Raw genomic sequence first — 24,448 nt, forward strand, 5'->3', positions numbered from 1 at the left:
CTTTAGGGGCAATGGGTAGCTTAGGTTTTTTTTAGACTTAGTTTTTTTTGGGAGGGGGATTGGTTGGGTGGGGTTTTTTACTGTTAGGGGGTACTTTGTAATTTTTACATGTAAAAGAGCTGATTTATTTATTTATTGCCCTACAAAAGGCCATTTTAAAGGGTATTGATAGTTTATTGATAGATTTGGGGGTGTTTTTATTGGGGGGGGATTTTTATTTTTATGGGGGTATTATTATTATTTTTTTTTTTTTTTTAAAGATAGCTTTGTTTTTTTTTCTGTAATTTTACATGTTTTATTTTTTGTAATATTAGCTTTGGGGTTTGTAGTTTTTTTATACTCTGGGCAGGCTTATCCCCTAGTATGTATATAAGCATATACATATATATTTACAGTGAAAACACAGTCCCCATTCACCTCTATTTAAAGGCACTTTTCAGTACCATTTTTTTTAACATCCCACATTCCCTCACTTTAACCCATTATAACTGCTTTGTGCCGTTTAAAAAAAAATAAAAAAAAAAAATGGTCATATTATTTATTTATATAAACAACTGTCCACTTTATTTTGGGGGCGATTGAGGCACATTTTTTTTATTAACTGTAGGTCTGACCTCTGGTTAATTACTCTAAGTGCAAATTGCTCCCGCCAGTCTTGCCCAAATACCAAGTGAATACTCATAAATTAATAAGCTAGTATAAAGTACTGCTTTTTAAAGCTGACAGGCTATGCTCTCCCCTGGTAGCAACATTCTCCTTTATTTATTTTTTATGCAGACAATCTAAATTTATCATATTAAGTTATATCACGGCAGGCATGTAAATGTATAGTCTAAATATTATTATTATTATCAGTTATTTGTAGAGCGCCAACAGATTCGGCAGCACTATAAACATAGTCATGGTATGCAAGATAACATTTATAGGGATTTAGTGGGTAGAGGGCCCTGCCAAGAGTTGCACTATTGTAGTCAGCTTAGGAAGGTGATCTGCAAACAGCTGGACTCATAGGCTTACATGCTAAGGGGTTCAGGGGGATAACAAAGAAGGAGAGGAACTGGGGTTAGCAGAGGTTAGTGTAGGTTGTATGCATCCTTGAACAGTAGAGTCTTTAGGATGCACTTGAAATTTTCAAAACTAGGGGAGAGTCTTGTGGAGCGAGGCAGAGTTCCACAAGATAGGGGCCAGTCTGGAGAAGTCCTGTAGATGGGAATTTGAGGAGGTAACAAGAGAGAAGGAGGTTGTAAGCAGAGCAAAGAGGACAGGAGGGAGATTATCTGGGAACATGGTCTGAGAAATGGGGGGCAGTGCATTTGAGGGCCTTATATGCCAGAGTCAGACTTTTTGTGTTTAATTATGGAGGCTAGTGGAAGCCAGTGAATGGATTGGCAGAGAGGTGCAGCAGATGAAGAGCAACGTGTAAGGAAGATGAGCCTGACAGAGGCATTCTATGAATTGTAAAGGAGCTTGACGGCAGCTAGGGAGACCAGAGAGGATGGAGTTGTAGTAGTCAAGGAGGGAAAGGATGAGAAAGGGAATTCAAATCTTAGTTGTGTCTTTTGTAAGGAAATGTCGAATTTTAGAGATGTTTTAAGGTGGAAGTGGCGGGAATTAGCCAAAGACTGAATGGGAGGAGTTAAAGAAAAATCAAGTGTGACCCCAAGACATCGTAGACAAGGGGTAGTGAGGGAGTTATTGACAGCTATAGAAAAATGGGGGTGAAGATTTTGTAAGAAGGTGGGAAAATCAGGAGTTCAGTTTTGAGAAAGAGATATGAGAAAGACAGTTAGTGACACACGTTTGCAAGGAAGTAGATAGGTCTGGGGCAGAGAGGTAGATTTGGGTGTTTTCAGCACATTAATGATGTTGAATCCCGTGCAACTTTATTAAGGAATCTAATGATAATGTGTAGATTGAGAAGTGGTCTTTTGATTTTGCTGTAAGTAGGTTGTTGGTAGCCTTAACAATTGCTGTCTCTGTGGAGTGTTGGGGGCATAATCAAGATTGCATTGGGTCAAGGATGGAGTTTAATGTAAGCAAATGTGATAGACTTGCATATACTAACATTTCAAGAAGTTTTGAGGCAAGGGTTGGATCGAGAGAAGGTTTTTTGAGTATAGGTGTGACCGGTGCATGTTTTAGAGATGAAGGAAATATACAGGTGCTGAGGAATAGGTTGAAAATGTGTGCAAGTAAGGGTAGAAGAGAGGGAGGGGAGTAGCTGTGAGGGGATGGGATCAAGGGGACCAGTAGTGAGGTGAGAGGACAGTATAAGGGCAGAAACGTATTCCTCAGTAACAGGGGTAAAAGAGATGAATTTATGGCTATGTAAGTTTTGGATGATTGCGAGGGGGTTGAAGACTGGTAGTATGTTGAGAGATTATTTAATTTATGATGGATACATTTTTTTTTTAAGTGGCTTGCAAAATCTTGAGCTGAGAGAGAAGTTTTAATAGGATGTGGGGGTGGGCGGAGAAGAGTATTGAAAGTGGAGAACAGACGTTTTGGGTTTGAAGAAAGAGTAGAGAAGTAATCTTGCTTAGAAAGGTTAAGGGGGCAGATAAATAGAAGTTCAAGATGAACTTGTAGCGAAGAAATTCAGCTGAACACCAAGATTTTCTCCAGTTTCGCTCAACATTACGGGAACATCTGCATAGGTAGCATGCCAGAGGAGTATGCCAGGGCTTAGGACTCCAAACCTATGGTAGGAGCGACCAAATTGTCAAGAACCAATGTAAGGGTGGAATTTTAGTGGTCAGGGTAGGAAAAGGGGGAGATTGAAGAGATCCGATGTTTGCGAGAACTTGAATGCTGTTGCTGATCTAGTGACCTAATACTTCTGTGGAGTTTGGTGTGAGGGGTAGAAGGAGGGAGAGTTGCAGGAAGTGATGTTATGTTGCAAGTGAAGAGATGATGGTCAGAAAGAGGAAAAGGGGAGTTTATAAAGTTTGAGTGCATCGATAGCTGAAAATCAGATCAAGAGAGTCACCATCTTTGTGAGTGGGAGTGTCAGTCCATTGTGACAGACCAAAAGAGGAAGTGAGTTGCAGAAGTTGTTTTGCAGGGGAGGCAGAGGGTTTGTTAACAGGGAGGTTGAAGTCCACACAAATGAGGTCAGGAGTGTCTGAGGAGAGGAAACAAGGTAGCAAGGCAGCAAAATGATCTAGAAATTGAGTTGAGGAGTCGGGGGGGGGGGGCGGTATATGACTACAACACGTATCGAGAGGGGAGAGAATAAGCAAATCATGTGGGTTTTGAATGAGTAAAATATGAGGGAAGAAATTGGTTGTATTTGTTGAAATGTGCAATGAGAGGAAAGTAAAATACCTATACCACCTCTTTGCCTATTTCCAGACCTAGGAGTGTGGCTGAATTGGAGACCCCATGTGACAATGCAGCAGTGGATGCCAAGTCTGAAGTAGAGAGCCTGGTTTCTGTCAGAGCCAGAAGTTTGAGGGAGTGGGAGATAAAGAGGTCATGGATAGAAGTGAGCTTGTTGTAAACAGAGTGAGAGTTCCAGAGTGCACAAGTGAAGGGGGTGCTTGCTTTAGATACAAAAGGAATAGGAGTAAGGTTACCAGAGTTTTGTTTTCTAGTCTATGGAAGGGCACACATGGGTGCGCAAGGCAAGGAAGTTGTGGGGGACCAGTATAAGGGTAGATATCGCCAGCAGCTAGTATGAGCAAGAGAGAGTGTGATATAATATGAGATACAGATTTACAGTATTGAGACTGTTTTTTAGATGATGTGCAAGGAGGAGAGAGAGTGTTTAGGAATGTGTGTGAAGTTCATGAGTGAAAAAGTGAGGTGAGGGTAAAAGAAATGGGCTTATGAATAATGCAGGTGGTGAGTGGGAAGGAGTAAATGATTAAAGTAGTTTGTTATAGAGACAAAAGGAACATGAATATATGGAGCATTTTTACAAAAGAGGGAAACAGTGAAACATAAAAACACAGAAAGAACAGCACTTGCCTAGTATATTGTCCCTTGTTCAAACCTTGTTCTAATTTTTGTATAATTCTTTTGCCTTATTCTTAATGCCTCACTTATAAATGCTCACTTTAGAAATGTGAGAATATGATATTACCATAATGCTAACTAAACCAGCAATGCTACACCCAGAAATGCTTCCCCATAGAATTGTTAGATTTATAGGACAGAGCATTCAGCTGAGTCTACTAATTTACGGCCAGATTACGAGTTTTGCGTTATGAGCGGCTCAGAACTAACTTGCAAGTTATTTCCACCGCTCACCTTTAATAGCGCTGCTATTACAGGTTTGCAAAAACCCGGCATAGCGGGCAATATGGCAGCGTTGAGCTCCATACCGCACACAAATACCAGTGCTGCTTTGAGCTGGTTTTACATGCTTGTGCACGATTTCCCTATAGACATCAATGGGGAGAGCTGGAAAAAAAAACCCTAACACCTGCAAAAAAGGAGCGTAAAGCTCCGTAACACAGCCAATTGATTCCTATGGGGAAAGAAATTGGATGTTTACACCTAACACCCTAACATAAACCACGAGTCTAAACACCTCTAATCTGCCGCCCCCGACATCACCGACACCTAAACTTATTAACCCCTAATCTGCTGCCCCGACATCGCTGACACCTACCTACACCTATTAACCCCTAATCTGCCGCCCCCAATGTCGCCGCCACCTACATAAATTTATTAACCCCCTAATCTGCCGCCCCCAACTTAAGTTATTAACCCCTAAACCTCTGGCCTCCCACATAACTAACACTAAATAAATATATTAACCCCTAAACCTAAGTCTAACCCTAACCCTAACATCCCTAACTTTAATATAATTAAAATAAATCTGAATAAAACCTACTATTAATAACTAAACAATTCCTATTTAAAACTAAATACTTACTTGTAAAATAAAACCTAAGCTAGCTACAATATAACTAATAGTTACATTGTAGCTATCTTATGGCTAGATTACGAGTCTTGCGTTATGAGTAAAAAGCAGCGTTAAGGCTCATAACGCTGCTTTTTTACTACCGCTGCTATTACGAGTCTTGTAGGTACAGCTGTACCACACACTTTTTTTGCCTTACCACAAATCAACTTACGCAATTTGCATATAGTCTTTTTTCAATGGGACTTCCATTGTGCCATCTGTTTCCAGCTCAAAAATTGGCACTTACCCTTCATCTGTCATTTGGAAGTATTCTCTCAGTTCTGACATTCAGTTAGTTAATTCCAAAAAATAATTCTTAAAAATGTGTAAATACATACATAAAGTAAACTTAGCTATGGGTATTCTAGTTATGTACAGTATGTGTGTGTATGTATGTATGTATATATGTATGTAAGGTTTGTACCTTTTAAAAATAATCATGTTAGTGGTCCACAGGATAAAAAATTGTGAGTTTAGTGGTCCCTGAGGTCCGAAAGGTTGGCGACCCCTGGTCTATATCAATCATTAAAGAAAAAAAATGGGTTTAGTATCCGTTTAACTTTGAGTGAAAACATTTTTGTTGATGAATAATCAAACAATACTATAGATGACTTTTATAAGATGATAGTGGATTATAAATAAACCTATGTACAATATTAAAATATAAAATACCGCCATTTTACTGACCTGTGATTCAGGATATTCTTTATTATTTAAAAGAGGCACCATTTTTGGATCTTGAGTGTTGTCTCATGAATTCTGTCTAAATGATGTGAGCTGAAACTAATTTCTATTAATTTTACATTTAATCCGTTACTTACTTGTTATTTATATAATTGTAATATATTTATTTTGTTGTTTTCAGGAACTTGGGTCACTTTTGGAGGCCAAATATCTGATGAGGTAAGAAATAAATGTATTTGTGGATAAAAACTAATATTTACATTAGAATCTCTAAGGTACTTGAGTAAACAAGTCCTTATTTTTTATTACTAAATCAAACAAGTCACTAAAATAAGGTTTGTTGCTGAAATGTCACTGGTATCAAAATACCAATGGAATATTAAACAAACACTCTGTGCTTAACAAAAGTGGACAATATAAACATCAACGGTCATAATCGTGACCATTGTCATATAAATTACAAAATCAGTATAAAATAGTATACAGGCATCTGCCATTTAAAGGGACACTGAACCCAATTTTTTTCTTTTGTAATTCAGAAAGAGCATGCAATTTTAAGCAACTTTCTAATTTACTCCTATTATCAATTTTTCTTCGTTCTCTTGCTATCATTATTTGAAAAAGAAGGCATCTAAGCTTTTTTTTTTTTGGTTTCAGTACTCTGGACAGCACTTTTTAATTGGTGGATGAATTTATCCACCAATCAGACAGCAAGGACAACCCAGGTTGTTCACCAAAAATGGGCCGGCATCTAAACTTACATTCTTGCATTTCAAATAAAGATACCAAGAGAATGAAGAAAATTTGATAATAGGAGTAAATTAGAAAGTTGCTTAAAATTTCATGCTTAATCTGAATCACGAAATAATTTTTTTGGGTACAGTGTCCCTCTAACCACTGGGCAGCCAAGGAAGGCTGAAACAGATTGTGAAGTATTGCATTGCTGCCTTTTTTTTATATAGATAACAGCTTAACCCCTGGCCTTAATTAAAGGGACAGAAGACCCTGAGATTATTGTATAGAATATTTAACTGTGCCTTGTAAAAACTGTATTACACTTTAATTTTGTATTTTGCCCCTTTGCATCTGTAATTTAAATGGATATGAAACCTATTTTTTTCTTTCATGATTTAGATAAAGAATACAATTTTAAACAACTTTCCAATGCACTTATTTAATTAGCTTCACTCTCTTGGTATCCTTTGTTGAAGAAGCATCAATGCACTACTGGGAGCTAGCTGAATGCATTGGGTGAGCCAGTAACATTAGGCATATATGTGTAGCCACCAATCAGCAGCTCCTGAGTCTACCTAGGTATCCTTTTAAACAAAGGATATCAAGAGAGCAAATCAAATGAGATAATAGACATAAATTGGAAAGCTGTGAAAAATTGCACACTCTATCTGAATCATGAAAGGAAAAAGAAAGGGTTTCATGTCCTTTTAACTCTGAAAATGATTTGTTTTCCATTTCTAGTGAGAACTGGAAGTTCTCCGTCGAGACTTCATAAACTGAACACAATCATTTAAGCCTGTCCCTAATTTGCTATGTCCACTCCTGTAAAAAATCCAGGCTTGGTCCTCAGTCTAAATAAGAGAATCAGTGGGGGAAGATTGCCCACTAAAAAATACATTGCTACATACTTGCTGTTATTATATTCTGAACATTTTTACATTTGGTTGTTATCTTAAATCACTACAAAAAATATTAAAATCACAAATTGTTTCATGTCCCAGCTACAATTGTTTACAATGTATTTAAATTGATTTCCATTTCTAATCCAATTTAGTGATATCGGCAACTGTGAAAAAGGTTGCTTTTATAGATATCATTTCAACTGTATTTTCTGGAATACAACAATTTAAGTGTACAATATGTTGGCACCAATTTAATACCAGCAAATATTCACTCAGCAGGATATTTTATTCTAATATCTCTGTCAAATGTAATTGTGTTTACAGCTTGATTAGGATTTTAAAGGGACATGAAACCCAATTTTTTCTTTCATGGTTCAGATAGAGCTTGCAATTTTAAGCAACTTTCTAATTTACTCCTATTATAATTTTTTCTTCATTCTCTTGGTATCTTTCTTTGAAAAGCAGGAATGTAAACTTAAGGAGCCGGACCATTTTTGGCTCAGCACCTGGGGAGCACTTGCTGATTGGTGGCTTAATGCATGCTCTATCTGAATGAGGAAAGAAAAAAAATTGGGTTCCATGTCCCTTTAATGACATACTAAATATTACTTTATAACGCAACTTGTTCATTTATATAAAAGCAGAGCAGACCCTGAACATTTTGTTAAACAGAAACCAGGCTGTATTAGTTGTGTTTTTGCAAGACGGTGAATCAAAGCTTGAGGCAAAGGTATCGCATGATTTTTCTGAACATATTTTAGCTTTATTCCAGATGTTGTTTGTGCCAGTAAAATCCAGAGGGAGATAAACCCTAATATGCTGCCTTGTCAGCTACACACAGCAAATGACAACTGTTTTGCAAACAGGGAAAAGTCATCAAGTTAACTTAGCCCAAAAGTCTTACATTCATAAGTATTTATTGCTTGTGCCAATCATCAATTCACTTTTCACTTCTCCCAACAGAACAAATGCTTTATCAGTTAAACATTATGGGGTATATTTATCAATAAAGTAGGCTATCATGTCTGCTGCACATCTATAAATGCAGACACCATAGGCTGTCGGCATTTATCATTGCACCAGCAGTTCTTGTGAATTGCTGGTGCAATGCCGCCCCCTGCAGATTCACGGCCAATTGGCTGCTAGCAGGGGGTGTCAATCAACCCAATCGTATTGGATCGGGTTGATTTCTGTCCGCCACCTCAAAGCAGGCAGACAGGTTATGGAGCATTCATAATTTCTGTTTCCGGCGAGCCTACGGAGCTTGATAAATATGCCCCTATGTGACTAAATTTGTCTCATAAAGAAGCAGCACTACGAAATTATTTGTTATCATTAAAATGAGGTTTAGATTTAGCAACAAGAAGAAGGATAATCACATGATTTTCATGTCACATGGTTTGGGAATCTAAGCATGAGGCCCTGAATTAGATATTAAAGGGACATGGAAGGAAATATATGTTAAAAACAAAGCTTTGTTCTATTGGTATACTTTGTTGTAACATAGTTGCTTTCCATGAGAGCCTGTTAAGCTGGACTCAGGAGCGTGCACGTGTCTTAATCACTATTTAGCATAGAAAATGAACAAAAATAGTCTACAAACTAATTAGAAGCAGCTACACCCAAAAATAAACACTATACTCCTCAAAAGATAGTGTGTGGGACAAAGAAATAGAAAGGGTGGTGCTATTTAGCAACCATGTTTGAATCAATATTTGTAACAATGTTATACAAATAATGCTCCTGAGCCTATAGAAATATGATCACATGGGAAGGACCTAGAGATAATGATAATAAGAGAAAGAGCTACATTTACTTTAACTGATGTCCAAACCACAAAAAATGTATTGCAAATAGATTGGATTTGTCAATATAAAACAATGTTAAAAGGAAATAAAGTTTGCTGAAGATTGTTAAAGGGACACAAAACCCAATTTTTTTCTTTCATGATACAGATAAAAACATGTGATTTTAAGCAACTTTCTAATTAACTCCTATTATCATTTTGTCTTCGTTCTCTTGCTATCTTTATTTGAAAAAGCAGGAATGTAAGCATAGGAGCCGACCCATTTTTAGTTCAGCACCTGGGTAGCGCTTGCTGATCACTGGCTAAATTATTTTTCAAATTAAGATAGCAAGAGAACCAAGACACTTAGGCCTAGATTTGGAGTTTGGCGGTAGCCGTGAAAACCAGCGTTAGAGGCTCCTAACGCTGGTTTTAGGCTACCTCCGGTATTTGGAGTCAGTCAAAAAAGGGTCTAACGCTCACTTTTCAGCCGCGACTTTTCCATACCGCAGATCCCCTTAAGTAAATTGCGTATCCTATCTTTTCAATGGGATTTTTCTAACTCCGGTATTTAGAGTCATGTCTGAAGTGAGCGTTAGAATTCTAACGACAAAACTCCAGCCGCAGAAAAAAGTCAGTAGTTAAGAGCTTTCTGGGCTAACGCCGGTTCATAAAGCTCTTAACTACTGTGCTCTAAAGTACACTAACACCCATAAACTACCTATGTACCCTTAAACCGAGCCCCCCCCCCCACATCGCCGCCACTCAATTAAATTTTTTTAACCCCTAATCTGCCGACCGCCACCTATGTTATCCTTATGTACCCCTAATCTGCTGCCCCTAACACCGCCGACCCCTCTATTATATTTATTAACCCCTAACCTGCCCCCCAAAACGTCGCAGCCAGCTACCTACAATAATTAACCCCTAATCTGCCGACCGCAAAGCGCCGCTACTTAAGTTATCCTTATGTACCCCTAATCTGCTGCCCCTAACACCGCCGACCCCTATATTATATTTATTAACCCCTAATCTGCCCCCCTCAACGCCTCCACCTGCCTACACTTATTAACCCCTAATCTGCCGAGCGGACCGCACCACTACTATAATAAAGTTATTAACCCCTAATCCGCCTCTCTAACCCTATAATAAATAGTATTAACCCCTAATCTGCCCTCCCTAACATCGCCGACACCTAACTTCAATTATTAACCCCTAATCTGCCGACCGGAGCTCACCGCTATTCTAATAAATGTATTAACCCCTAAAGCTAAGTCTAACCCTAACACTAACACCCCCTAACTTAAATATAATTTAAATCTAACGAAATTAATTAACTCTTCTTAAATAAATTATTCCTATTTAAAGCTAAATACTTACCTGTAAAATAAATCCTAATATAGCTACAATATAAATTATAATTATATTATAGCTATTTTAGGATTAATATTTATTTTACAGGTAACATTGTATTTATTTTAACCAGGTACAATAGCTATTAAATAGTTAAGAATTATTTAATAGCTAAAATAGTTAAAATAATTACAAAATTACCTGTAAAATAAATCCTAACCTAAGTTACAATTAAACCTAACACTATACTATCATTAAATTAATTAAATAAAATACCTACAATTACCTACAATTAAACCTAACACTACACTATCAATACATTAATTAAATACAATACCTACAAATAACTACAATTAAATAAACTAACTAAAGTACAAAAAATAAAAAAGAACTAAGTTACAAAAAATAAAAAAATATTATTAACTAATTACACCTACTCTAAGCCCCCTAATAAAATAACAAAGCCCCCCAAAATAAAAAATGCCCTACCCTATTCTAAATTACTAAAGTTCAAAGCTCTTTTACCTTACCAGCCCTGAACAGGGCCCTTTGCGGGGCATGCCCCAAGAAGTTCAGCTCTTTTGCCTGTAAAAAAAAACATACAATACCCCCCCCCAACATTACAACCCACCACCCACATACCCCTAATCTAACCCAAACCCCCCTTAAATAAACCTAACACTAAGCCCCTGAAGATCATCCTACCTTGTCTTCACCTCACCGGGTATCACCGATCGGTCCTGGCTCCAAAATCTTCATCCAACCCAAGCGGGGGCTGGCGATCCATCATCCGGTGGCTGAAGAGGTCCAGAAGAGGCTCCAAAGTCTTCATCCTATCCGGGAAGAAGAGTAGATCCGGACCGGCAACCATCATCTTCCAAGCGGCATCTTCTATCTTCATCCGATGAGGACCGGCTCCATCCTGAAGACCTCCACCGCGGACCCATCTTCATCCGGCGACGTCCAACTGAAGAATGACGGTTCCTTTAAGGGACGTCATCCAAGATGGCGTCCCTCGAATTCCGATTGGCTGATAGGATTCTATCAGCCAATCGGAATTAAGGTAGGAATATTCTGATTGGCTGATAGGATTCCATCAGCCAATCAGAATAAAGTTCAATCCGATTGGCTGATCCAATCAGCCAATCAGATTGAGCTTGCATTCTATTGGCTGTTCCGATCAGCCAATAGAATGCGAGCTCAATCTGATTGGCTAATTGGATCAGCCAATCGGATTGATCTTGATTCTGATTGGCTGATTCCATCAGCCAATCAGAATATTCCTACCTTAATTCCGATTGGCTGATAGAATCCTATCAGCCAATCGGAATTCGAGGGACGCCATCTTGGATATTAGTTTAGTTAGTTTATTTCATTGTAGTTATTTGTAGGTATTGTATTTAATTAATGTATTGATAGTGTAGTGTTAGGTTTAATTGTAGGTAATTGTAGGTATTTTATTTAATTAATTTAATGATAGTATAGTATTAGGTTTAATTGTAACTTAGGTTAGGATTTATTTTACAGGTAATTTTGTAATTATTTTAACTATTTTAGCTATTAAATAGTTCTAAACTATTTAATAGCTATTGTACCTGGTTAAAATAAATACAAAGTTACCTGTAAAATAAATATTAATCCTAAAATAGCTATAATATAATTATAATTTATATTGTAGCTATATTAGGATTTATTTTACAGGTAAGTATTTAGCTTTAAATAGGAATAATTTATTTAATAAGAGTTAATTAATTTCGTTAGATTTAAATTATATTTAAGTTAGGGGGGTGTTAGTGTTAGGGTTAGACTTAGCTTTAGGGGTTAATACATTTATTAGAATAGCGGTGAGCTCCGGTCGGCAGATTAGGGGTTAATAATTGAAGTTAGGTGTCGGCGATGTTAGGGAGTGCAGATTAGGGGTTAATACTATTTATTATAGGGTTAGTGAGGCGGATTAGGGGTTAATAACTTTATTATGATAGCGGTGCGGTCCGCTCGGCAGATTAGGGGTTAATAAGTGTAGGCAGGTGGAGGCGACGTTGTGGGGGGCAGATTAGGGGTTAATAAATATAATATAGGGGTCGGCGGTGTTAGGGGCAGCAGATTAGGGGTACATAAGGATAATGTAAGTAGCGGCGGTTTATGGAGCGGCAGATTAGGGGTTAAAAATAATATGCAGGGGTCAGCGATAGCGGGGGCGGCAGAATAGGGGTTAATAAGTGTAAGGTTAGGGGTGTTTAGACTCGGGGTACATGTTAGGGTGTTAGGTGCAGACGTAGGAAGTGTTTCCCCATAGCAAACAATGGGGCTGCGTTAAGAGCTGTACGCGGCTTTTTTGCAGGTGTTAGGTTTTTTTCCAGCTCAAACAGCCCCATTGTTTCCTATGGGGGAATCGTGCACGAGCACGTTTTTGAGGCTGGCCGCGTCCGTAAGCAACTCTGGTATCGAGAGTTGAAGCTGCGTTAAATATGCTCTACGCTCCTTTTTTGGAGCCTAACGCAGCCTTTATGTGGACTCTCAATACCAGAGTTATTTTTATGGTGCGGCCAGAAAAAAGCCAGCGTTAGCTACGCGGGTTCTTACCGACAAAACTCTAAATCTAGCCGATTTATAATAGGAGTTAATTAGAACGTTGTTTAAAATTGCATGCTCTGCCTGAATCATGAAAGAAAAAATGTGGGTTTTGTGTCCCTTCAAAGACAAAAACGTTAAATGAATGATGCAACAGATATAGCTTACATGGGCTTCAATACAACATTTGCGCATTGTTATTGGAGTATCATTTGTGTAGTAATAGGTTATGCTAGATTCAAAAAAGTTTACTACATGCATTAATTAACTGATAAGTTATTGGGTAAAATAAATGTTACAAGGATTTTATCACTATAATTTAAGCATAGGCACCAGTCTATAACATAAAAGGACAGTAAAGTCTTAATTCAGACAGAACATACAATTTTTAATAAATTTCCAATGTACTTCTATGATCACATTTGCTTTGTACTCTTGTTATCCTTTGTTGAAGAGTATACATAGGTAGGCTAAGGAGCAGCAATGCACTACTGGGAGCTAGCTGGTGATTGGTCATTGGAACATATATGCCTCTTGTCATTGGCTCACCAGATGTGTTCAGTTAGCTCCCATATGTGCTTTGCTGCTCTGGAACCTACTCTGTAACAAAGGATACCATGAAAATGCAGCATGCGGCACCTGAAACATGATACATAGAAACATAGATATTGACGGCAGATAAGAGCCATAGGCCCAGCAAGTCTGCCCGACCTTACCTAACAGTATAAACTTATCTAGTTTGTAGGACAGCCTTATGCTTGTCCCATGCATTTTTAAAGTCCCCCACAGTGTTTGTCGCTACTACCTCTTGAGGAAGTTTATTCCATAAATCAATCACTCTTTCTGTAAAGAAGCTTCCTCAAATTACTCCTGAATCTACTACCCTTCAGCTTGAGCTCATGACCCCTTGTTCTTGAATTTTCCATTTTATGTAAAATACCAACAGCCTCAGTTTTACTAAGCCCTTTAACGTCCTTGAAAGTTGCTATCATATTACCTCTTTCCCTTCTCTCCTCTAAGCTATACATATTTAGGTCATTGAGCCTATCTTGGTAAGTTTTATTTTTTAGACCATGTACCATTTTGGTAGCCTTCCTTTGCACAGATTCAAGTTTGTTAATATCCTTCTGAAGATATGGCCTCCAGAACTGCACACAATACTCAAGATGAGGCCTAACTAATGAACTATAAAGTGGCATAAGAACCTTACTATTTCTACTGCAAATACCTCTACCAATACATCCAAGCATTCTTCTAGCCTTAATCGCTGCATTACTACATTGTTTACTAAGTTTTAAATCATCTGAAATAATAATTCCCAAGTCCTGTTCCTCATCTGTAACAGTCAGTAAAGTGTCATTGAGTCTGTAATTAACATTTGGATTTTTCTTCCCTAAATGCATTATTTTACACTTTGCTGTGTTAAACGTTAGATCCCAGTCGTTTGTCCAATCCTGCAATTGTTGTATATCACTTCTCATTTTGACTACAACCCCTGGAAAATCCACTCTGTTGCAATGTTTTGTATCATCTGCAAAAAATCCAAGAGTGTGGCAGCACAACAAATTTTATTTGGAACACACAAGGAAAAAACAGCAGAGCAACGTTTTCGGGAGTGTTTCCCTTTGACAGCTTGACAAAGGGAAACACTCCCGAAACGTTGCTCTGCTGTTTTTTCCTTATGTGTTCCAAATAAAATTAGTTGTGCTGCCACACTCTTGGATTTTTTGCATATTTGAAAGGGTGCCCCTGTGGCCTGCATACAGTACCCTCAGTGTTGGACTTTTGTTGGATTCTTGTATCATCTGCAAACAGACATACTTTCCCCTGTAGCCCTTTGCTGATATCAAAGATAAATATGTTAAACAAAACAGGCCCCAGAACTGACCCCTGAGGAACACCACTAGTAACAGCCCCCTCTGCTGAATGAACTTCATTTACTAAGACACTTTCGGCTAGATTACAAGTTTTTATCAGGTTATAACGCTGCTTTTTCACTACCACTGGTATTACGAGTTTTGCAGATTTAGGGACACCGCACACTTTTTTGGCCTTACCGCAAATCAACGTACGCAATTTGCGTATAGTCTATTTTCAATGGGACTTGCATAGCGCCGGTATTACGAGCTTGTCCTGGGAGGCCAAAAAGTGAGCGGTACAACCTATCCTGCAAAGATTCCTAACGCATTTTAAAGTCAGTAGTTATGAGTTTTACACTACAAAGTTGTAGCATAAAACACATAACTAAAGTGCTAAAAAGTACACTTAACACCCATAAACTACCTATTAACCCCTAAACCGAGGCCCTCCCACATCGCAAACACTAAAATAAAATTATTCACCCCTAATCTGCAGCTCTGGACATCGCCGCCACTAGAATAAACATATTAACCCCCGCCTCGCAAACATTAGTTAAATATTATTAACCCCTAATCTGCCGTCCCTAACATCGCTGACACCTATCTACATTTATTAACCCCTAATCTGCCGCCCCCAACGTCGCCGCCACTATATTAAATTTATTAACCCCTAAATCTAAGTCTAACCCTAACCCTAACACCCCCTAACTTAAATATAATTAAAAGAAATATAAATAAAAATTACTATCATTAACTAAATTATTCCTATTTAAAACTAAATACTTACCTATAAAATAAACCCTAAGCTAGCTACAATGTAACTAATAGTTACATTGTAGCTATCTCATGGTTTATTTTTATTTTGCAGGCAAGTTTGTATTTATTTTAACTAGGTAGAATAGTTATTAAATAGTTATTAACTATTTTATAACTACCTTGCTAAAATAAATACAAAAGTACCTGTAAAATAAAACCTAACCTAAGTTACACTAACACCTAACACTACACTACAATTAAATACAATTACCTAAATTAAATACAATTAACTAAATTCAATAAAATTAGCTAAATTACCAAAAAAACAAACACTAAATTACAGCAAATAAACAAAAATTACAATTTGAGGCAATCAGCCAATAGGATTGAACTTCAATCCTATTGGCTGATACAATCAGCCAATAGGATCAAGCTTGCATTCTATTGGCTGTTCCAATCATCCAATAGAATGCGAGCTCAATCCCAATAGGATTTTTTCAACCTTTATTCCGATTGGCTGATAGAATTCTTTCAGCCAATCGGAATCTAGGGGACGCCATCTTGGATGAAGTCTTTTAAAGGTACCTTCATTCAGCAAAAAGACGTCAGAAGAAGAGGATGCTCCGCGCCGGATGTCTTGAAGATGGAGCCGCTCCGCGTAGGAAGGATGAAGACTTCTGCCCATCTGGAGGACCCCTTCTGCCCGTCTGGAGTGCCACTTCTGCCGGCTTCGTTAAGGACATCTTGCCGCTTGGATGAAGACTTCTCCCGGCAAGTGAGTCTTCAGGGGTTAGTGTTAGGATTTTTTAAGGGTGTATTGGGTGGATTTTATTTTTAGGTTAGGGCTTTGGGCAGCAATAGAGCTAAATGCCCTTTTAAGGGCAATGCCCATACAAATGCTCTTTTCAGAGTTTTACTGGTTGTTTGTATTTTTTTTCAGGTAAAAGAGCTGATTTCTTTGGTAATGCCCCGCAAAAGGCCCTTTTAAGGGCTATTGATAGTTTAGTTTAGGCTAGCGGTTTTTTTTTATTTTGGGTGGGATTTTTTTAGGTGTAATTAGTTTAAAGATCTTGTAATTTGTTTTCTATTTTCTGTAATTTAGTGTTTGTTTGTTTTTGTAATTTAGGTAATTTTATTTAATTTATTTAATTGTATTTCATTTAGGTAATTTATTTAATTGTAGGGTTAGGTTAGGTGTTAGTGTAACTTAGGTTAGGTTTTATTTTACATGTACATTTGTCTTTATTTTAGCTAGGTAGTTATTAAATAGTTAATAACTATTTAATAACTATTCTACCTAGATAAAATAAATACAAACTTGCCTGTAAAATAAAAATTAAACCTTAGCTAACTACAATGTAACTATTAGTTATATTGTAGCTAGCTTAGGGTTTATTTTACAGGTAAATATTTAGTTTTAAATAGGAATAATTTAGTTAATGATAGTAGGTTTTATTTAGATTTATTTTAATTATTTTTAAGTTAGGGGGTGTTAGGGTTAGGGTTAGACTTAGATTTAGGGGTTAATACATTTAATATAGTGGCGGTGACGTTGGGGGCGGCAGATTAGGGGTTAATAAATGTAGGTAGGTGGCGGCGATGTGGGGAACGGCAGATTAGGGGTTAATAATATTTAACTAATGTTTGCTAGGCAGGAGTGTGGCAGTTTAGGGGTTAATATGTTTATTATAGTGGTGGCAATGTCCGGAGCGGTAGATTAGGGTTAAAAAATATAATGTAAGTGGCGACGATGTCGGGGGCGGCAGATTAGGGGTTAATAAGTGTAAGATTAGGGGTGTTTAGACTAGGGGTTCATGTTAGGGTGTTAGGTGTAAACATAACTTTTATTTCCCCATAGGAATCAATAGGCTGCGTTACTGAGTTATACGCTGCTTTTTTGCAGGTGTTAGACTTTTTCTCAACTGGCTCTCCCCATTGATGTATATGGGGAAATCGTGCACGAGCACGTAAAACCAGCTTACCGCTGACTTAAGCAGCACTGGTATTGGAGTGCGGTATGGAGCACAATTTTGCTCTAAACTCACTTCTTGCCTGTTAACGCCGGGTTTATATAAACCTGTAATACTAGCGCTGTATGTAAGTGAGTGGTGACAATAAAGTGCAAGTTAGCAACGCACCCCTCATAACGCAAAACTCGTAATCTAGGTGTTTGTTTTCTGTCCTTAAGCCAGCCTTCCACCCAGTGCACAATTTTTTAATCTAGACCAAGGAGATACAGTTTGTGAATTAGTTTATTGTGTGGGACGGTGTCAAATGCTTTGCTGAAATCTAGATATGCTACATCAACTGCTCCACCCTTGTCTAATACTTTTCTTGCATAATCAAAGAAGTCAATTAGATTAGTCTCACATGATCTCCCTTTGTGCTGCTGTGAAATAAAAGGTAAAAAAATTGCAAAATAAATGACAACCTAATAACACAGTTTTGGTAAAAATTTTGTTCACAAGCAATGCAAACAACTGTGAGAACAGTCAGCAGTGTGCCAGCTTTTATTGCAAGTGGAATTTGCTGTGTAATGGAAAATGGATTTATGTCATCTTAAAATGTATTTGTTAAACTTCCTAGAAAAACTGGTATAAATGAGAACAACAATTCCAAAGCTGTTGCTATCCTGATCTCACAATTTCTGAATGTTACAGTTCTAAATGTCTTAAAATTTATGGTTTTGTCATGGACCCAAATTTGTCACTTGTAAATTCTGTCACGTTAAATTATATTTATAGTTGCTTTAAAGAAAGCAATATTTACTTTTACCTTATTTTTCTGCTGGAAACCACAATGCACTTATGCTCTTTTACTCATGCTAATTAAAATGCCTTTATTATGAAAACATATTATTTGGGATTGCACATTTTACGGTTTGTTAATATATGTATAATTTATTTATATAATGATACTGGTCTGGAACACCAATAGTTTGTTATTCAAATGTGGCAGGGTTAATGTAGGTGACAGTAACTAGAATATTTTTCACTTTTGGTCACATAACGGACCATAAAGTACTAAATACTACTGAGAAGTTTTCCCATTATTTGCTTCAAACTACACAGTAAATACTTCTATAGACTAATTGGTGTTGAAGGGGAAAACCCAGATAAGAAAGCAGCCGTGAAGAAATTTTGAATTTTTCTTAAAGGCTATCAGATACTATAGTCCCTTTTTATAATACACTTTCATAAGCAATTTTCTTTTAGACCCATTCAATCTTTCATACTGATATACAACTTCCTTTTCTTCAGTGATTTCTGATCTACTAATTATTTTGAAGGTGGATATCAAATTTGTTAGAATTTTAATGGAAAAAAAAATAGGAAACTGTATAACTGATTCCCAAACATTCATGAAATTCTGTAGAATTGTTAATAATGCAGACAATCCTGAGTGAGGTCAGAGCAGGGTGCCTGGATCTGAAACAGCAGGAAAACATGCTGAAAGAGGCAATATTCTACATACTACCATACTCTAAATAGAATTCTCTAAATCGGCCTAAAATCTGAGTGGAAATTCGGCATTTGGGAGTGTTGTCCTTCTTCCTTCATTGCTCTCTTATTCATTGGTGGTTCTATGGGGGTGCTATGCACATCCAAACACACATGTAGCACCCCTATTGTGCTATGAAGGGCTCCATATATTATGATGATCACCACCTTTGTAAGCCCCCCCCAAAATATTAAGTTCAAGAATCACCACTGCTCTTATTAATATCCAAATAACTCTGATATAACCCTAGGACCATGTCATTCTTTGTCTATACAATCTATTTACTTATTAAATGTTGTGAGTGCTACATTTGTACTCTTTTTCAGTTCCTTATTGATTTGCTGTAAAATATCCCTAGGACCACCCAGAAGCAGCAAACTCTAGTCCAGACCACCCATACTCTTTCACATGGCATGAACTACCCAGAATATGACCCTTGATTGCTCAGCCATGTGCTACACTACCCAGGTCCCTTTGTTGGAGGAGCCAATATGAGCTTCAATCTAGCCATGGTCATATTGTTAGTTTAAAGTAAAATGTTTTGCCATTCTTATCTGTTAAAGCCATTTATGGAAAGATATGTAGAAGTGTTAGAATTGAGAAGTCTGCAGTGGGTTTTTATCAATTTTGAGAATTAGAAAATCCACAATATTTAGAGCTAATTTACACGAAAAGGGGCAAAATAAATAATGCAAGTATATTTCACTTTGGCCAGTGTTTCACTATATTGCAAAGAAGTTTAAAGTGCATAACTAAACCTATATTAAAATTTCAAGGTCTTTATTTTCCCTTTAAGAGATAATTAATATGTTATAATTATATGTATTTATATATATAAATATATATGTGTCTTATATAATATGTGTGTTAACAGGTGGCTGAGCAGCTAATGACCATTGCTTATGAGAATGGTGTAAACCTCTTTGACACGGCTGAGGTTTATGCAGCTGGAAAGTAAGTGATTTTTCCTTATTTTACCTTATTTATAATTACAACAAAAAAGGTCTCCAGGACTCCAATGTATAAAAGGCAATTTTATTTAACAAATATAGTCATTTGGGACTTTTAGTTACCTTATTTATAAGATATAGTATTCCCAGAGAACACGTTCTGCACATTACATCCTTCTCTTCTGTGCCATGACAATCTAGTCTTAACCCCTTGTGTTAACGGGAAGTAAGTAATACATCACACAGTACTTTGCCCAGCATACTGAGTTGACGTTGTACATACATCATGCGCAGGGTAGCAGGCTTGCAGGGGGGAGGTGCAAATTTGTTTAATGACATACATTTTTATTTAATGTCTATACTTGTTTCTTTGCTGCCTAACCTGGGCTTCATAGTATGGGGCTATATGTGGTGGCATAATAGCGAGAAGGGGAGGGGACTGTTCTGAATCATAGGAAAGCAATAGAGTGCAGGTCAGCTAGAACAGCTGGAAGCATCTGGCTTAAATATCTCATTGCACAGCCCCTGCACTCTCTGCAAAGATTTACCAGCCTTCATAAAAAATGGTGGAGCCATTAACAGCAGTGGGACTTGCTTTCACCCACAGTCTAATGGTTATTACAGTCCTGCACAATGTCTATATGTGTGCATGTATGTATATATATATATATATATTTAATTAGCAAATAAAGTGGGTTACTGGCTCCGAAACGTCACTATATAAATAATTTTTTCACAAGCCCAGTGAGTGCAGTGCAGATACTTTATTTGCTGGATTCATAATTTTTTCCTGACACCCTGGCAGCTGGTGTTCGAGGTGTGATTGCAAATCCATTTGGGACATATATACATATATATATATATATATATATATATATATATATATATATATATATATATATATATATATATATATATATATATATATATATATATACATACAAACACAAATACACATGCAGTATATATATATATATATATATATATATACACACACACTCAATTGCACATATATATTTATCTATCTATCTATCTATCATCTATCTATCTAAAGTCCTAATTGCTATATTGTATATATGTATTTACAGACATATATACACATATAAACACATAAATACATATGTATATATATATACACAACACAGAAGGAAGGCACTCAATGGTCATTTCAAATCAAGCGATTTAATAGATGTGACATTTCGGGGGGACACTCCCCTTCCTCAGATGAGTAAGTAGAGTGTATCCTTGAAACGTCACATCTATTTATTCACTTGATTTCAATATGACCAATGAGTGCCTTCCTTCTGTTTCATGAATACTACTTGCTAGTACCCTGGCGGATGTCTGATAGGTGATAGTGCACTATACTTGACTTTATATATATATATATATATATATATATATGCATTGGAGCCCTTTGCAGTCATGTATATAAAGACATATAAAACCATATGTATGCAATATTCATATTTAATAAAGTGTTACACTGTGTATTTACTGTAAATATTTTACATTCAAATGTTCTGCACATAGCAGAATATGTTTTATGTATTTTTAAATAGACATTCCTATATATATATATATATATATATATATATATACACATATATATATACAGTACCTATACCTATCTATAATTATATATATATATATATATATATATATATATATATATATATATATATATACATATATATGCACACATATGTATAGATCTATATTGTACCAAAATACCAACAGATATATGTAAAAATATGTATTTAAGAATACAAAGAACATATTCTTCTATGTAAAGAACATTGGAATGTGAAATATTCATATTTTCATGTCGGGTTAGTGCACACGAGAATATGCAATGAGGTTTGCGACCAAATAGGGTGTTAGGTTTTTTCCACTTTTCTTGCTCCATTCGCTTCTATAGGGAATACGTTATAGTGCGCACGATACCCTAAGTTTGGCTTTTTACGTGTATTGGGTTAGCGCGCAAGCAAAAACTTTTTATTTTCAACTTGTAATATGAGCGCTACCCGACATGTACAAAAGCTTACTTCTAGCGGAGTTAGTACTCGAGTGGGAACGTTAAAAAACAGCTCCACTTGTAATCTGGCCCTAAATGGGATCTGGACCCAAAAAGCAAACAAAAAAATGCAATGCAAATGACTGCACACGTTTGTAAATAATTTCAGTAAAAAGCCTAATGTTTGTGAAAGTTAAGTTTTTATATGATCACATTTTTTTTTTTTACTTTTTTGTTAATTGTACAATAAGTTCTTAATTCTGTGAATAAATCGCTAGTTGAAACTGTCATTCACTCAAAGCTGTCTTTATGCCCAAACAATATATAGGTTTCAAGTAAATAAAAAAAAAAAAAATGATTTCTCTTTAAATAAAGTGGTAGCAAAAATATTAAACATGGTACTGTACTTTGGGCAAATTCCTGGCAGTGAAGGAGTTAATATAATTTGATATCCCTTATTCTGGAATAAAATGCAAAATGTATAATACAAATAATAAGTCAGATTAACATAAAACTGCAACAAGAAATGTTCTAATGTGTTTTTAGTCTGTAATTTGTTTAATGTGTATAACAATGTATTGAACCCCCATAAAGGGGTTAAGCACATAGTTAAAGTTAGCTCCAGAGCAGCGATGTTCTACTGACCGTTGAACAGAACATGGGCCATTGTGTGCAGACACGAGTCAACAGCATTATTCAGCTATGGAATGGAAGTGAATTGCTACTTCAAAGCTAACTTTAAATGCACAATAAACTCTAAAAAGTTGCTGTGTATATTGAAGACCACAAATGAAACACGTAAAAATATTTTTGGCATGAAAAAATGTTTAGTTAAAGTTGTTTATTTGGATTTTGGAGGAAGTGCAATAGGCCTTAAAGGGACATAAAAGTCATTTTTTCTTTCATAATTAGTATAGAGAATACTATTTTATACAACTTTTAAAATTTGCTTCTATTATCAAGTTTGCTTCATTCCCTTGGTTTCTTTATTTGAAGGAACAGCAAAGCACTACTGGGAGCTAGCTAACCACATAGGGTGAGCCAGTGACAAGAGTCATTGTTGCTCCTGAGCCTAGCTAGGTATGCTTTTTAACAAAGGATATCAATAGAATAAAGATGTTTAAAATTGTATGTTTTTTCTGATCCATGGAAGATTACTTTTGACTTGATCCATGGAAGCCTACTTACTGTCCCTTTATGGACTGATTGCACACTGGCTGATAAACAGATCTCATGCTGCTTTAGTGGTGATTAGTGAGGGGGATATGTATCAAGCTGTCAACTATGTTGTATTCGCCGGCATCAATACGCTCTCCTGTCCTGGTTATCCCGCCCTATAAACATGCCTCTCATATAAGCCTTGAGTGTAGCCCACAAGTTTAAGTCAGAGACACCTTCACTGTCATTTACTCGTAGGAAGTCTTCTATTTCCTGTGCCCAGGTGGGAACATGGGGGCCAGAGATTAAATAATCAGGTAATCTCCATGAACATTTAGCGCCCCCCAAATATGAGAAGGCAACCTCTAGGATAACCGCATTGTGGTCAGACCAAACACAAGGCATAATCATCGCCCCCCCTCACGTCCTCTAGAGACCATGCATAGCAGAAAAAATAATCTAGCCTTGAGAAGGACTGGGAAGAGGCTGAATAGTAAGTGTAATCAGTGTCATTGGGATGCAAGGCCCTCCAGACATCCTGCAGAGCGTATTGGGATAGTAGGTTTCTAAAGTGTTGTGAGTAATTCTCCTCTACCTGTGATGGGAAATTTCTATTGCGGGATTTTCTATCTCTGCTAGGGTCCCAGACCAGGTTGCAATCACCCCCAATACAAACGTGGCCCTGTTTGAGCCTATCCACCTTGCTCAACAGTCTCCGGAGAAAACTTGTCTCATTAACATTAGGAAAATACAGAGCTACCAGGGAGCACAGAACATTATTTATACGACAGATGACAATGACATAACGCTCCAAAGGGTCAATCTCTACTGGATGGGTTCATATGAGAGATATCTGCTTATTAGTATCGATACACCCCTAGCCTTCTTATGGAAATTCGATGAGATACAAACTGGGTATTCCTTGGACCTAAACAAGGTCGCCCTAGCCTCAACCCAACGGGTCTCCTGGAGAAATGCTATTCCTAACTGGTGCGTAGTGAGAAATCTAATAAGGAAGCTCCTTTTGATAGGGGAATGAAACCCCTCACATTGAGTGTGCAGATTTTCATTTTACTACCTGGGGGGGGGGGAAGAGAGAAAGAAGAAAAAAAAGGGGGGTAATTCACTGGGTCAGCTCTTCGGACTGGGCAGAGACTACGCAAATCTGCCAAAAAAATGTAATGTGGAGGATAACAAGTTATCCCTAACCGCACAAGGGTGTGTGGGGGGTTATAGGAAGTGGAGGAGTGTCTAAAAGCAA

The 24,448-nt window shown here is 37.0% G+C and overlaps 1 protein-coding gene across 1 annotated transcript in view; it reads left to right on the plus strand.

Annotated features, from left to right (window-relative positions):
• Nucleotides 1-24,448, plus strand: part of KCNAB1 (potassium voltage-gated channel subfamily A regulatory beta subunit 1) — a 427,823-nt gene that overhangs the window by 243,605 nt on the left and 159,770 nt on the right. The window contains exons 3-4 of the mRNA XM_053710077.1: nt 5,781-5,818; nt 19,937-20,016. Of these exons, the coding sequence (XP_053566052.1) occupies nt 5,781-5,818; nt 19,937-20,016 (118 nt within the window). The remainder of the gene's footprint in view (nt 1-5,780; nt 5,819-19,936; nt 20,017-24,448) is intronic.

This window comes from Bombina bombina, chromosome 4 (assembly GCF_027579735.1).
Source record: "Bombina bombina isolate aBomBom1 chromosome 4, aBomBom1.pri, whole genome shotgun sequence".
Taxonomy (NCBI): domain Eukaryota; kingdom Metazoa; phylum Chordata; class Amphibia; order Anura; family Bombinatoridae; genus Bombina; species Bombina bombina.